Source organism: Drosophila rhopaloa, unplaced genomic scaffold (genome assembly GCF_018152115.1).
Source record: "Drosophila rhopaloa isolate 14029-0021.01 unplaced genomic scaffold, ASM1815211v1 contig_3, whole genome shotgun sequence".
Taxonomy (NCBI): Eukaryota; Metazoa; Arthropoda; class Insecta; order Diptera; family Drosophilidae; genus Drosophila; species Drosophila rhopaloa.
In genome coordinates, this window is record NW_025335123.1 from 21,711,863 (window position 1) to 21,727,585 (window position 15,723).

A 15,723-nucleotide genomic window follows, 5' to 3' on the forward strand; every position below is an offset into this window, starting at 1 on the left:
CGCCCAATCCGCCACCCCCGCGCCATTCAACCACCTTCTTTTCCCTATAGTTAACAACTTCTTCCAGAAGGAAAAAGAATAAAATTATGAAAACAAACAATTTGCTGTGGCAATGTTGCTGCTGTGCGCGACGATGATGTTGCTGCTGCTGTGGCACGCTGCAACTTTTGCCCGGGGCCCAGGTTTTTGGACAGCCAGAGAGCTGCCCATGCATATCAAAACAAGTTCCGTCCCACACAAATGCCAGCACGTTTCGAAATTGCCGACGTCGACGCATCATAACAATAACAAAAGCCCCAACCAGACACACCAGCAATAGCAACAGCAACAAGAGCAGCATGAGCGAGCAAACAATTTGGAAGCCAATGAAACTACAGTAGATATTTCCTTATATGCTCAATAATTAGAGAGGTTGGGGCAAAACCGTCACTCAAATGACTATCGTAATTTTATGTTTTATAAAATAGTTTTATCAATAATATAAAATTTTTTAGTAACTTTAAAATGCAATGCTTAATAAAAGCTACTTTAAATAGGCTCATAAGGGAGAAAGGGGTGAAATTGACTCCAAAATAAATAAAGTCAAAGTCATTCAGTCAAATTGTTTATCAATTTAAAATGCCGATTAGACAGGTTTATAGTATGCTTTGTAAAGCGAAACCAAAGAAGTTACTTTTAGACATCAAAATTTTTTCTTTTATAGCCAATGTCTATTGTACATGTGCATGAAGCAGTGCATAAACAGTGGCAGCGACGTCGACTACGGCAGAGGAAAAGGCTGCCTAAGAGGGTGGCAAAGGGGCGGATAAAGTTGGAGAGAGAGGAGAGTAGGGGGCGGTATAGGAAGCAGAAAAAAAGTTGCCGTGGACGAAACAATGACGCAGCAACAGCGGCAAAATGCGAATGAGAATCACGATGAGAATGCGAAAGAGAATGTGGAGCTCAGGAAAGAAGAAGACAAGAGCTTCTGCAGCATCTTAAGGTGGTCCTTAAAAATATGTAAAAAAAACAATATACCATTTTAAATATAAATAAATATGAATACAGTCAGTGGTGTAGCAAAGATTCCTCTAAATTTGGTCTGTAAAATGCGGCCATTGAACTACATACATATCTGTAAAAGGATGTTTGATGAAATTATTTCAAAAAGAGTTTTTGGGTTAGTGAAAGTCGTTTGTCTCTGGTCCGCCCTAAAGTTCTTGCACAGACATATCGACAATTACACAGATCTGTTGTTATTATTGTTATTTTCTTCCTGTTTCGCTATGCACAAGCGCAAGAAAAGCAACAGCAACAAACGAACAAACAGTCACAACAACACCTACATACATATGTACTTATGTACGTTCAGCAACCAAACAGGCGTGCTGGTAGACAGTTGCGGTTGATAAAATAGTGGCATATTATGATTTTTGCTTGTATTGTGAAATATGTTTTTATTCCATTTTCGGAAAAAAAAACCTTGAGTTTTATGAAAAACTGAACGATATCTGCCTAACTTAAAGAACGACTATACACATAGCAATGATATAGAATGACTGCAAGGGTATTAAAAAGTTGGTTTGTCAAATGAAGCTTCCATTGTTGTTGAATTTAATGTAAACGGTGTTGTAAGAAGCATGTTAATTATACAATCCATTTGTTTACACAAAAAATTAATGAAAATAGTTGTCATTGGGCTAGTTGAGTTAAAAAATTGTTTAAGCTGGACATTTTTTTATATTAACTTTAAAGTTTCTTTTCTGGTTGAGCTCTTTGAGACAATGACTGTATGAATATTAAAAGAAGAACATGTTTCTATTATATTGACCGATGCTGTACCTGCGCTCTCTTCTCTCTCTTGCGGCTGCATTTTGCCATTGCTTTTGCTTCTGTTGTTGTTGCCTTGCGAATGCTGCGACTGTGACGCCGGCAGCGACGCCGACTGCAGCAGAGGCAGCGCAGTCGCTGTGGCAAAAAGTTAAAGTTAAAATTGAGCGGCCGCATTTAGTTTGCTTCTGTCATTGCATTCGGCGGGTAGGAATCACAAGAAACAAGAATCGAGAATAAAAGAATAAGAAACACCATAAAACACACAAGAAACCGAAACAACAAACAAAAACAAATCTAGTAAAATTAACAATAAGAAGAAAAAAAACCACAGCTTGCCTTTATTTTTTTCACGTTTAAGTGCAACCAAAAAGAAGAAGCAGAAACAAGAAGAAAGGAGAGGAGAAGCAGCAGCAAAGTGCTTAATAATTCTAACGGTAAATAGTGAGCGAAATTTCTCGGTGTAAAGTGCAAAACGAAAAAGTTTTCTGCAAGTGTGTGTGTGTTGTTTTGTTTCCATTTGCTTTGCATCTGTATTTTCATGGTGAACTTTTTTTATTTGCACTCATATTTTTTTTCTGGTGCTATTTTTTGCTCTTGAAATAATATTTGTGGGTATTTTATTGGACATGCATTAAGTTTTTCTAATATTTTGTTTTGTTCTGCATTAATTTTTAAAATTGCATTAATTTATTCAACTGTTTTTTTTTATTTTGTTCAATTTAATTTTGTATTCGTTCTGATTTAATTAATATGTGTTTTAGTTTTATGTATGTTCACTTTGCGTTTACCTCTCAAAAGGTGTGCGTTTGTTTTTATTTATATATGTACATGCATCTATTTTTGCACGTATTTGCGTTCCTTTTACATTTTATTTAGGGTTTTTACTCTTACACTATTCAAAACTTTCAATTTATTCATTTGTATTTTAATTCTTGCTTTAATATTGCTGGTGGAAAAAAATTATGTAAAATAATCAAATGTGACCATCATAACTTAAATTTTTTTTTGTGTATTATATTTAGCATTTTGTTTTTTTTTTTTTTAGATGTTTCTTTTCTTTGGGAGACCCGTTCTTCAGCTTTTTTTTCTGTTGTTTTGCTTTTGGCTTTGTTTTTAGCATGTGCCCTTTTTTGTGAGAGAGAAAAGGAGAGAGAGAGAGGGTGGGGTTTTCTTTTTTCTTGCCTCCACACCATCTGCCATGCACACAAAAATAACAAAAACAAGAACAATTTAACAGTGGAGCGCGTGCTTTTTCTGCGTCTCGCTAAACACGCCATTCGCCCACACAGACATAATTATGGCTCTCTTAAATGGCTCTTAAAACATACGCCTTGCTCTTAAGTCATACTTTTTTGCGCTCACCTCTCTCTTCTGCTGCCTTGGCATTTCGTTGCCGTTCCCTCTCAATTTTCATTTCACATTATTAAGCCGTAGCGTGCGCGTCGCAGTCGCCGTCGCCGCAGACGTCACACTCTAAAAGTTGCGTCAGTTCACGAAAAAAATTTTAAGAAATAATTTTAAAATAAATATTAAAAAAAGGAAACAAGTACTACTACGCACTTTTTTTTAAGTTTGCAACCAAGTTTGTTCAAAGTGCATGGCAAAAGTTTATAAAGTATGTTGAAATACAAGAGAAAAATAAGAAAAAAATTGTATGCGTGTTAGTGCTAGCTCGTCAGCTCTTTTCATATATGTAGTAACTATAAATTTGCGTGTGTGCGATTTTGTTTGGTATTATTTAATGAAACATTAAATTTGTTGAATTTTATTAATAAAACAAACAATAAGTGATGCGTTGCAAAAAATTAACATACAAAATAATCAAAAAAGGGATATGTCTCTTTTTAAGCTATTTTTCATAGTTTTAAACAACAACTAAAGCAATGACAAAAATACAAAAAAAAATAAACCCCTAAAACAGGGTTGCCATGCCCCCTAAGAATGAATACGAAACCTCAAAGAAAAAAACCAAGTAAAACTAGAAATACACGTTCATAGTCCAATTGGTTTTCGAATTTATTCGTTTACTTTGTTAAAAATTGAACAAAAAAATCACTTATATCAAAAGAGTTTCCAAAAATATTTAATTTAATATTTTAATTTGTTTAAAAACAGGTTTTATTTTATTTGTAAGCACTTAAATTTTATATAAAATCAAAAAGAAATAAAAAAAAATGTTAAAAATAAACATATCTGTTTCCTCCTTTATAAATTAAAAACAAATCTATAATATATTATGGAACTTCAATAAATTAAAGAAAAATAATTCACTGAACAAATAAGAGATTTTTCTTTTTAATTTTTGCCTATTTTTAAACGGGCAAAAAGGAATTTTTTTTGCACGCTTCATCACTCTTCATTTCAAAATTAGCAACAAAAACACATGACGAAAACCGCCAGAAAAACGGAAATTCAAAGAAATTGCGTGAAGGGGGAGAGAGCGATAAAGAGAAAGAGAGAGAAAGGCAAAAGAGAGCTTTAAAATTCACAGGGGATATAGGAACTTTTTTTGTTATTGTTTGTCTGTTGCTTATATTCTTCCTTCTGTTTGATTTTTACTTTCCCAGAGAGCTTTTTTTATTTTATTCAGTACTTTTTTTCTTTCAAAATTTATTTTTATTGTTTGCCTAAAGTGCTTGAAAAATTTTTCCCAAAAAAAGCTTAAAAGTTGTTTAAAGTGAAGTTTATTTTTGGATTTTAAGTAGAAAAAAATTGTTCATATTTTTCTTTTTTTTTTTTTTTTTTTACCAAAAATTGCCCAAAAAGGATTAAATTTCCTCAGGACGTTTTCTCAGATTACAGACATCCATTTTCTTCGGCAAAATGAACCGCAAAATGTTTCATTAATTGGTTTGCTTCTTTTTCATTTTTCCCTTTACCTTTTCAACTTTTGCATTTGACTTTTGAGTTTCAGTTCAGTGTTCCATGCGATTATCGAATGGTGAATCCGAATCTCAATCTCTTCTCGTGTGTGCAACAACCCCTCTTTAAGTCCTGTTCCGGTTTTTGTCCCATTAAGAAGGTTTCCCTTTGATATTCTCATATTCCTTTTCGATTTTTACATGCACAGGAGAACCTCGCTACAAGTGAACTTTCAAAACACGAATTTGGTAGAAATACTTTCCCGTAAACTTCGGAATACCTACTTCAAATGAAAGGTTTTTTCCTGCTAATCACAGTTAGATTCATTCTTATTTAGTTTATGAAAAAACAGTAACAGTATAAATTAAATTGTAAATTTGTCAATTTTAGAAAGCAAAATATTAGTATTATTGTTTACATAAAAACGAATTCTTTAAAATTTTAGGACATACTTTACTAAAAAATATAATAACAACAATTTCTAAAATGTTTTGTAAATTTTAAGCATGATTAAACAACTAGAAGTAAATAGTTAATACCAAATTCTCATTTTGTTTCTTCAATAGAATTTTCCGTTATTCTCCGGTTATTCGTGTTAGACAGGCCCGACTGTCTTTGATTTCTTTCACACGCTGGCCATGAAAGCTGGCGAAGAAAGCCTGACAATGGGCTATAATATAGCCTATAGGGTATTTTGGGAAATATGATGACGACCCTTGGCCCTCGAGCTGCGACCCTTTGGGGTGGAATATCCCTCCCCCGACCCACTCTCTTCGGCTTCTCTTCCTTCATTCCCTTTTCTGTTTGGGGTCGATTTCTGGTTTGCGTTTTCAGGTACAACGTACCTATAAGATATACATGTTTTTTTTTTCAGTTGTGTTCTCGAGTTACCGAATTTTGTAGATGCAGTGTGAGGTTGCGTGGGTGTCTCCGTCAATTACTGCGATTTTTTTCTTTTTCGTTCCTAGTGCCATTTTAAGCGATTTCGATTTGAATATTTAATAGAATTTGCCACGCGCCGCAGGTTTTTTCTCCTTGTTCTCATCCTGGCTCTCTTCATCGTCATTCCCTTTGTTTTTCCTCTCACCGTAGTTGACAATTAACATGTCACCCCGTAAAGCAAAACAAATCGTGATATAAAAATGGGAACAAAGCTTTTGGTACCCTAGTAATTACATTTTTCCATATTCTACCATCTTAACACTTGTCTATTCATATATGTATATTTCAGTGCATTTACATTTATACTCTTTTTTTTCGAAATAGTACTTTCAGACATAGAATAAAAAAAATATAAGATAAAAAAAAAACTATAAAAAAGTAAATGGTAATATTTGTATCTGTTATTATTATAAAAATCAAATTTTAATTGAATTTGTACTTTTTACACGTACTTGTACAACTCTAAGAGTTTTAATAAGACATCTCCTTTTGAACAGCGTTTAGATCAATTTATTGCAAAGTGACTTTTGATTAGGATAATTTTTATCAAACAATTTGAACCCTGCTCAAAGCTCTCTTCAATTATTATTCCTAATTTCAGGGAGAGAGAGAGCGAAATGGAGGGAGCAGCTGCCAAAAAAATAAAGCATTAAAGCCGGCTGCAATTTTCTTTCAAGCCATCTCTTTCATTCACGCGACCCTTGACCTTCTATATGAAATATGACAACAACAAAGACACAATGCAACATTAGTTTCTCTTAATGCTTTTCGCCGCTCAGTTGAATGCCCCAAACACCACATACACGTAAAACGCACACATGAAAAACCAGCAGCTGATGGAAGATGAAAAAGAAAAAAAGGACTAAGAGAGGGGCGAAGGATGGGGACAAGAGAAAGAGCACAGCCTGCGCGCACGCGCCAATCTTAGTTTTTTCTTCCTCCTCTTTTATTATTTCCTTTTAACTTCCCCTTTTACAGTAAAAACCCTTTGAATTAAAAACAAAATTACCAAAAATTTCAATATAAATTTTACCTGGGAATTTTAATTTGCTTTTGTGCTGTTTTTGAGCATAATTTTCTTCAAGAAATTCATTAGTTCTTCTACGGTACTGGTCCACCGCGTCGATGGCATACTGTATATTCTGTTTTTGCCCCGCAATCCCCGTCCCTTTTCCTTAGCTGCAACTTGTTGGTTGGGGCTCTCTCCCTCTCTCTTTTTGTTTGTTATTTTTTCAGTCTTGTTTTTGTTTTTCTTGTTCTGTGTGTGTGTTGCTGCCACGCAGCTGTGCACAATTAGCGCAAACGCAACAGCTGCTGAAGTCGGCGCAGAGAGCGCTGCCCAGAGGGAACAAAAACAAAAAAAATATGTAGTTAAACTTATTACCAATTATAGATGTCAAACTAACGTTATTTAATGCCCTCTTTTGTGACCTTTTAATAAGGTTAGGAAACAGGTTTTCAAAAAACGTTTTCATTTCCTTTCTGTAACTTTAGCACACTTACTTTGTCTATGCTATAATTATGATCTTAATTATCTGATCTTTTATTTAAATTATTTATATGGCTTAAACTCTGAAAACTAACATAAAGATCCTATTTTTCTCTTTTCAGTTTATGCAACTAAAACAAAAATATAAGAATCAATATTAGCAACTATATAGAACAGCAAGCCAAAACCACCGAATAATCAACAACTTTAAAAACGTCAAAAAACTCACCAACTTAAACAATAAAACTCAACAACCAACAAGATCAAACACAACAAACTCCAATCGGCACATAGAAACAAAAACGTCAATAAATTTTAAAAATATATTTTAAAAGCAGTTTCAAGTTTCAACAGCAATTTTCACCAACAACTCAATATATTTCCAACAATTTCTAACAAAAAAATCTTTCTTTAGAAAACCTTTTTTTTTGACAAAAAATATAAACACTTCAAAAATTTTGTTAACAATTTTCGCGATAACTTTCAAGGTGTCGGGACTTAAAGCTGCCTCTGTCCTGCTCTCTCGCGTGTATTCGTCCTATTTCGCATTGGTGTACGAGTGTTGTACTATTTTTTCCAACATATATTTTTGTTGTGTTACGTTTTCGTCCTTGCCACGTGCGAGTGTGTCCTGTGTGCGAGAAGAGGGAGTGCGCTAGTTTGTGTATGCTATGTCAGGGATCGGGGGCATTATGGCGCTCCTCCAGGCGGCTAAATTTATCGAGCAGAATGAGACGCTCCCGCAGGCGGGAGGCGGTGTCGGCCTGGGTGTGGGCGTGGCCCTGCCCCAGAATCAGCAGCAACAACAGTCGTCGGTACACTGCAAGAGCATCTCCATTATCAACAACAACAATAGCAGCCAGCACAATAGAAATAGCAGCAGTAACGGGATTATTGCAACGCCACCGTTCACGAACGGAAATGGCAACGGGATCGTCAACGTATTAAACGTGACAGGCAGCGTTAAAGTCTATGCGAACAGCAACGGTCACAGCAGTCCGCGCAGTCAATTAGCCGCCGCTGCCCACGACTACGAGCTTACCGCCGTAAGCAGCGCAGTCGCCAACGGACACAGCGAAGGTCGCCCCCTCATCTCGGGTAAGTTTCCTCCCCTTTGACCACCATCCCATTAGTGCTCTCTAGTCGGAGTTTTCCCATCACAATTAAATTATGTTTTTGGCGCCCATGGGTGGACATTTGAGTTCTACTTACGATACTATTCACAAAACAATTGAAGTTCTATAATTATAGCTAAGTTTTACAGATGTTTTTAAATCATTTAAAATACCTATTTAAACGGTTTTGAGTTCTTAGACATTCCGAATTAAATTTGTAAGCGTTTTTATACAATTAATTCTACTACTCTACATTCGTTTTCAAAGCTAGAATATTAATTTTATAAAAGCCATGATTTTTAAATTATGAGCCTATATTTTAAAATAGATGTTTTTACCTAAAATAAGATCTTTAAAACCCAAACTTGAAAATCAATTTTGTTTGGAAAACTCTGACTAAATTTAAATCCTTATCACTCATCGTCATATCATTTCGAATTGTAAGTGTCACGGTGTTGCTAACTAATTGCCCACTGCTGTGTGAAAGTCGTCTAACACTTTTATAGTGCAACAACATCAGCTGTCTGCTCCCCTGTTAAGTCTAGTTGGTCTTTCGTAAGGCGACAACAATTTTAAAGCAAAAATAAATAACACTGGCTAAGTTTATTCGACAATTTAATCAGGGGGTCCACCTTTTCAGGATTTTGTAAGCTAGTTTTATTAACACAAATATGCTTTATACTTTAGTTTCTAATTTTGTTTATAGCCTATGCAACTTATTTGTCCGGCGACTTGTTTTTTACCTATCTAGCATTAAATGCTTTCTTTACTATAATGCCTGGGAAAATTCATTTTGTCGTCTATTTTGTCGGCAGTGTGGGTGATAAAAATATCTCAGATAACGTCGCACTGTTCTAAACTTGATTGATTATGATTGGAAGGTGTAGGCAACAGGGTGATTGTGGGCGATAACCTCTATTAAACAATTAGGATACATATATAAACAAGAAAAATTAATATATACGGTAAAACTTTCATAGCTTTCAGAGCCACCACGACTTGCCGCAAAAATATGTTTGGGTATTGAGGACTTACAGTTTTTGGGAGTATCACAGACATTATTCACACTTCGGTAGAACTGTAGATATGATTTACAATAAATGTTAAATTTATGAAAGTTCGACTGTAGCTACAAAAAAAACGAAATATACATATGTAAAGTATTCAAATTTGAATCTTCTATTGCCTTGAAACCAATCATATTATAATGTTTTTGGAAGGTCTTCGTAAAACCCCGAATATGACCCTAAAAAAGGGAGTTTAACCAAAATGTTTAACCAACACAGATTTAAAACCTACCCAAGGTTAATTGGAATTTAGGATACCTGGATTTTTTTTTCTACATATAAAATAGTTAAACCTCGTAACGCTTCTCTATTTTGAAATAGACAATTTTGTCGCCTTTCCAAACCGAAACAGTTACTGCTCTTTTTTTTCCCCCATTTGCTTTTGCTGCATTTAAACTTGTTTTGACCTTGTTTGCGACGCCGACGACGACGCCGACTGCATTTTGCGTGGGCGCGCACTGTACCCAAAAAAAAAAAATAATTTTGAATAAAATAAAACCTCAAAGCGCTCTCCCCCACTCTTTCGATCTCTTTTTGGCGCAGGTTGCAAGCGTGGCAAGCAGCAGGTACTGTTATATTTTTAGCACTCTGCTTGCTTCGCGGTCGACGTCGACTGCACTGCCCTGGTCGCTGCCGGCGTCGCTGCCCAATTGGCATGTGCTAAATTGTCATGTTTGCCTCTCATTTTGCCTTTTGTTTTTGCCTTGACTATCGGATACAAAAATTTGCAACGTCAAAAATACAGTGAAAACGTTTGTCAAATATTCCAGTTTTAAAATCAACTTTGAAAAAAGCTTACATATAATTTAACTAGCTTTTCTTGTATATTAGTCTTCAAACATACATTGTTAAAAAAAAACTTAAAACTTAAAAAGAAAAGGATAAAAAGATTGTTTAAAAAAATTTTTGGCTTTGTGGATTTAGATCTTATAAAATTATATACTTAACAGACTGAGTGTCAAAATAAAATTATGATTTTAAATGTCCTCAATATAACTAAGATAGGGCATAAAGCTAAAACCTTTTGTTTTCAGGATTTCACTGATAATACTCTTGGATTACTTTGAAAAGAAAATATGGTTTCTTAATAGAAAAAGCTCGAAAAGCAATCAAATTGGGAAGAAAATTGTATTATAACAACAATATTATACGTTAAAAAAGATTACCACTGTATTAAGTATTTTGTTTTCTTTTGGCTTTTGCTGTGCTCATTTCGGTTTTTTGGATTTTTCGCTTTTTTGTCAACATGTGTGTAGTTTTTGTTGTTCATCTTGGCTTTTTTTCATCTGTTTTTTTTTGTTTTGTTTTTTTTTTCTTTGTCTTTTTTTTCGCTTTTGTCATGCGCTTCGTATTTTTTCGCACGTACGCTCGTACTTGTTGCTGTTGTTGTTGTTTGGGGTCACGTCATATTGCGGCTCTCTTCCTTTTTTGCTTTGGTCTCTCTTTAAAAAAATTAGTCATAGCTCACAGAAAAAAGACTCCACGTGAGCAGTGGTTCTCTTAAGTTCACTATACTTTGCCAGCAAAATTACTCTTTTGTCCCCACTCTCTTTGGTCATGTCACTTTTAGCTCTCTTCTTGGCTGCTGGTGTAAAACAAAGTCATTGAACTTTGTACGCATTTTTTGTTATTGTTGTTGTTTTTGTTGTTGTCGGCCTGCCTTTTTTTCGTACCCATTAAATATTATATTTTGGCCTTTCTTTATGGTTTTATGTTTTATGTTTGTTTTCTTCACACTTACAAATTTTAATTTCTTTTTTTCTGTATTGCGTGTGTAATATTTGGACAGCTGTCTCTTTTGTTTTCCTCTCTCTTAGCGTCTCCTTTTTAATTCCTCTTTTTGTTTTTCTTCTTCCTAGTTTCTTATTTTTTTGTTATTTTACTCCATTTCTCTTTTTTTTTTATTTAAATAATGTTGTTTTAATCAACCAGATATTGTTTTTGGGGGGATTCTATTTTTATGTTGAGAAAGTTCCCCGAAAATCCAGGGCCTTTGAGGCTTATCATCTTAATTGGCTCAAATGTGTGTGAATTTCGAAGTTGGCAAATAAATGAATCACTTTGCTTCCAAAATTATACGTAAATTTGTATTTAAACATTTACAGTTATAACGAAATATTTGGGGCACGTAATTGTTAAAAATCAAAAGAATTTAGACAATGATTTTTAACATTATATTAGTAAATATTAAATTCAGAATTAAATTTTCTTTTATTCATAAAAATAATAATATATGTAATTTTCAAGCCTTAAATAATAACAAAATTTAAAACGATCATAATATTGAAAACCACTTTTTAATAGCGCCAAAAAGCGGGCCATAAAATCAGGCAAATTCTAAAATGTTCAAAGAAAAACATAAAATGCCAAACTAAATTTTTTCCCGTTTTCCTTGGTGAATCACGGTAATATGGAAAAGGATGTTGTCTGTTTTCCATCCGATTTGCATTTCTCATAAATGCAAATTTCCGGTGACTCTTTGATTTCGATTCTTTAATATTCTTGTGCCGGACTTTTTATTTTTCTTCTATCACTCTTTGAGTCGCGGACGGAAAAATTGCATTTTCCTCCCGTTTTTCAGTGGATAAATTATATTTTACTGCACAAAACGACAACAAAATCAAGTTATCGTAGAGGTAATGTAATTTGAGTGCTGTGCAAAGTTGACTGAAGTTCCAGCAACATATTGCTGCGCAACAGCAACATCAAACGCAACGAAATGGATATATCCTCATTATGGTTAAGGTTCATAGAGATGAAAATTGCTTGACTTAATGGTTTAATTAAAAAATAATGTTTGTGTTTAGAAAAATGAAAAGAAATGAATGTGGAATCAAAATCACTGTGTTACTGATTTTGTGTAATGTGTAAGTCATTCTAACTAAATATTTCTATTTTATCAATTTTAAATTTGAAAATGTACTTACTTTCACATTGAGCCTAAAACATATTAATTTAAGTTTATTGGAAGTTAAGCCCATTTTTCCTATGTATGAAACCCAAGTGTGCGTGTGTGATAACGTGGGTTAATAAGTGTGCAACCGATGTTGTTGCAGGCCACGTGCGCTTTCGTCACGTGGCATTGTGTTGTGGGTGTTAAATAATGTAGAGTACGAGGGCAAAGCGGGGAGAATACATGTGCAAAGAATAGAGTAGGAGAAACTTTAGAGAGAGAAAGGGGGCATTGATATTCCGGCCCGGAATTTGAATGTGTGAAAAGTATGCTATGCCGAAAAAGTGTACCATATCACTTTATTTTAAATCCCTTTAATGTAAAATGCTGTTAGCATTACAGGTTAATATTGAAGAAATAGTGCAAGTTTTATTACAGCATTATATTGATTCTTTAAAAATTCTAACTAGGTTCTAAGAAAGTTCTTCCAAGTTTTTCCTAAGTAAAAATTAATAGGCAATTGAAAATAAGACAAGACTGCCTTACAAAATTAATTCAATATTGTTCTAATTATGTTATTCGCTGGCATGAAGAAATTCAGTATGCAATTTGAAGTGATTAAACCAGTGCAATGCAATCGCTGACATTACATAACTAAAAATCCTGAGATAGGTTTAAATTAAATATTTATATTTATTTAAAAGGTTCCATTTTATTGATAGATTTAGTTATTAAGCAATGCAACACTTAATTTGAAGATGCTCTGCGGCTTATTGAATATACAGAAAATGTGTTCTGGAGCTGTGTCTATCAAAGGGTTGTTATTTGATATTATCCCCATTATTTCCATTAAATCGATCTGTATTTGTGGTTTTTCTGTCTGTCAACGTGCGACACGTGTCTCGGCTTACTTCACCTAACCACCCAATACCTACCACCCAACAACCCCGTAGTAAAAGCTACAGAACCACCCACCGCATTTACCTAAGAAAAGCACGGCAACACCAATCGTTAATAATGCATAATAAATGCGATTTGCCGTTGGCCGCTGTTTTCGGACGCAATTCGATGGAAATTCGCAGCGAGTTTTCCACGAATGCGTAACTAATTCATTGCTATAGCATACACTCCGCACTCAATCATATATAATTAACCCACCGAAGGACCTTCATCGCCCACTGATTGTTGGTTTGTCGACTGTTGGCTGTATTGTTGTTGTCTGTTGTATTTAACCCGAATTAATTTGCATTCATTAAACGCCGCCTTTGTCTTTTTTCCGCCGCTTTATGCTCTGATTTTCAGTCCAAGTTTTTATTTAGTTAAATACAAGCCATTTTCCTGGTATTTGTCTAGATTGAAATAAATTAAATCATTTCTGAAAATAAATTAGAATATTTTGTCAAGTTGGTTTATCTGTTTAACCTGTTGGAAAGATTTTTCAAAAGAAAAATAAATGAGTAAATAAAAGGAAGGTTTTAATTTCCTAGTTTAATTTGTATATTTCACTTATAGTGCTAATATTTTATTAATTTACGATACCAAAAATATATATCAAATGAGTTGAGGTTCTTCAAAATTTATGATTTGCAGATAAAAGATACATTATTTACCTCTAATTGGGTTTTAACGATAATGGAATATCAGATTTAATTTGCTTATTATTTTTTTGTTTTATTTTTTAATATGTGTGTTTCACATCAATTGATCTGGGTTAACTTTATTTTAATTTAACGTTTTCTAAGGGTAAATTCATGTACCTCTTTAGGTTTGCACTCATCTCGCATCATTTTGTTCCTATCATTTTCATTTAATTTTTTATGCCATCACCCACTATTTTTTCTTAGATATGATTTGTCTTCTTATTTCGTTTTTTTTTCCTATTTCTTCTTTACTTTTCGGCTACTCTTAGAGGATGATAATTCCTCAATCAACAAGAACAACAACAATACCCACTCCCCAAAACAACAACCTATTGCTGCGGGGAGAGCAACAACAACAGCAGCGGGAGCAACAGCAACCACAAAGTTGATGGGAAATTCAGTCTCACCTGCCACAAACTCCCCCACAATCACCCCCCTAAATACCACCCCCTCGCCTGCCTCCTCTGCCTTCATGTTACTGGCAGCAGCAGCAGCGAAAACCACTGCAACACCTGCAACTGCAACATCTGCTGCACTTGCAACTGTGCCAGCAGTAGCAACATCTAATCCTGCCAAGCACAAACTGAGTCCCATCGCCGAGATACCGCCCAAACTTCGATTCGTAGCGGATGTCAAGGTCAATTCCACGGACACGAATCTAAATGCCTTAATACCAACGATCAGTATATACCAGAATATGCCAAAGCAGCGCAGAGAGCAATTCAGTCCATACTTCGGTAGATTGCGACCGGGGGACATCTCATTGACACCACCGCCCACCGCCACGCGAAAAGTGGACACCAGCAATTCGCGGATCCGCTCCTACTCACTGTCCAATACCTTTTCAGCACCCAGGGATCAGCAGGATCAGCATAACAATGCCAACTATGTGCAATTCCAGCAGCATCTCAGCTATGTGAGAAGCGGCAATGGCGGAGTGGTCTATGGGGTGCCAGCGGATTCGTTGGACTCTTCCGGAGCATCCGGAACTTCCGGAAATGGAGCGGTAGCGATGGCCCTGAACATCGCCTCCTCGGCGCCAGCGGCGGGATCTCAGTTGACGGCACACCACCACACGGGACACGGCGGTCGCAGGCGCACCACCAGTTCCAACAGCAACGGGTGAGTTACAACACAGTACTTTTCTCTCTGCACCCAAAAAACAATCAGATTAATTATTACTCGTATGCCGTCTTTGCTGTCCTGGGCAGCATTGATAGTAATAAGTGAATTAAAATAGTATATTTCACATTTGCACATGCTGTAAGGCTGCTGATGCATTGTTTAGGACCAGCATAATGTTCCGATTTCAAATGACTCTGTTTTTTGGTCACCATTCAAATATACTAATTACCAAAAATTATTAATTTCAGAGCGGGCACCCGGGAGGTGCACAATAAGCTGGAAAAGGAACGACGTGCCCAGTTAAAGGAGTGCTACGACCTGCTCAAAAAGGAGCTTCCCATGCGAGATGAGGACCGAAAGAAGACCTCAAACTTGACAATACTCGATACGGCCCACAAATTTGTCAAGGTAAGTGCGTCCAAGGAAATTCAGAAAGTTGCAAGTTGTTGAAAGATTTCCCGAAAGAATTAAGGCAATTTTATGGAAATAAACTATTTCTGCAAAAAAAAAAAAGGAATGTAATCTGGGGAATTAAAATTTCAACTGAATAAGTACGATAAAAAGGTTTTTGTAATTACAAAATTTTATGTGTAATTCATTAACAAGCCATTCCCTTTGTTGTATTTCAGCAATTGACGCAGCGTGATCGCGAGCAGGAGGCGGAGGTGGAGAGGCTGGCGAAGCAGAAGATCGAGCTGCAAAAGCGGCTGAAGCGATTGGGATTAAGGAGGGAGACGCCGCCCACTGATCAGCAAAGCATTCCACAGGCCGACAAAGG

General features: G+C 35.4%; 1 protein-coding gene across 8 annotated transcripts in view; it reads left to right on the forward strand.

The window, feature by feature from the left end:
- The window catches only part of LOC108039342 (uncharacterized protein DDB_G0271670), a 43,468-nt gene that overhangs the window by 23,999 nt on the left and 3,746 nt on the right, over window positions 1-15,723 (forward strand). For 2 of the 8 annotated variants that reach the window (XM_017116309.2, XM_017116314.2), the window contains exons 1-5: window positions 1,996-2,246; window positions 7,228-8,203; window positions 14,090-14,942; window positions 15,194-15,353; window positions 15,575-15,722. In XM_017116309.2, coding sequence (XP_016971798.1) covers window positions 7,777-8,203; window positions 14,090-14,942; window positions 15,194-15,353; window positions 15,575-15,722 — 1,588 coding nt within the window. In that variant the 5' untranslated portion in view covers window positions 1,996-2,246; window positions 7,228-7,776. The other 6 variants (XM_017116315.2, XM_017116316.2, XM_017116312.2 and 3 more) reach the window with 5 other exon arrangements.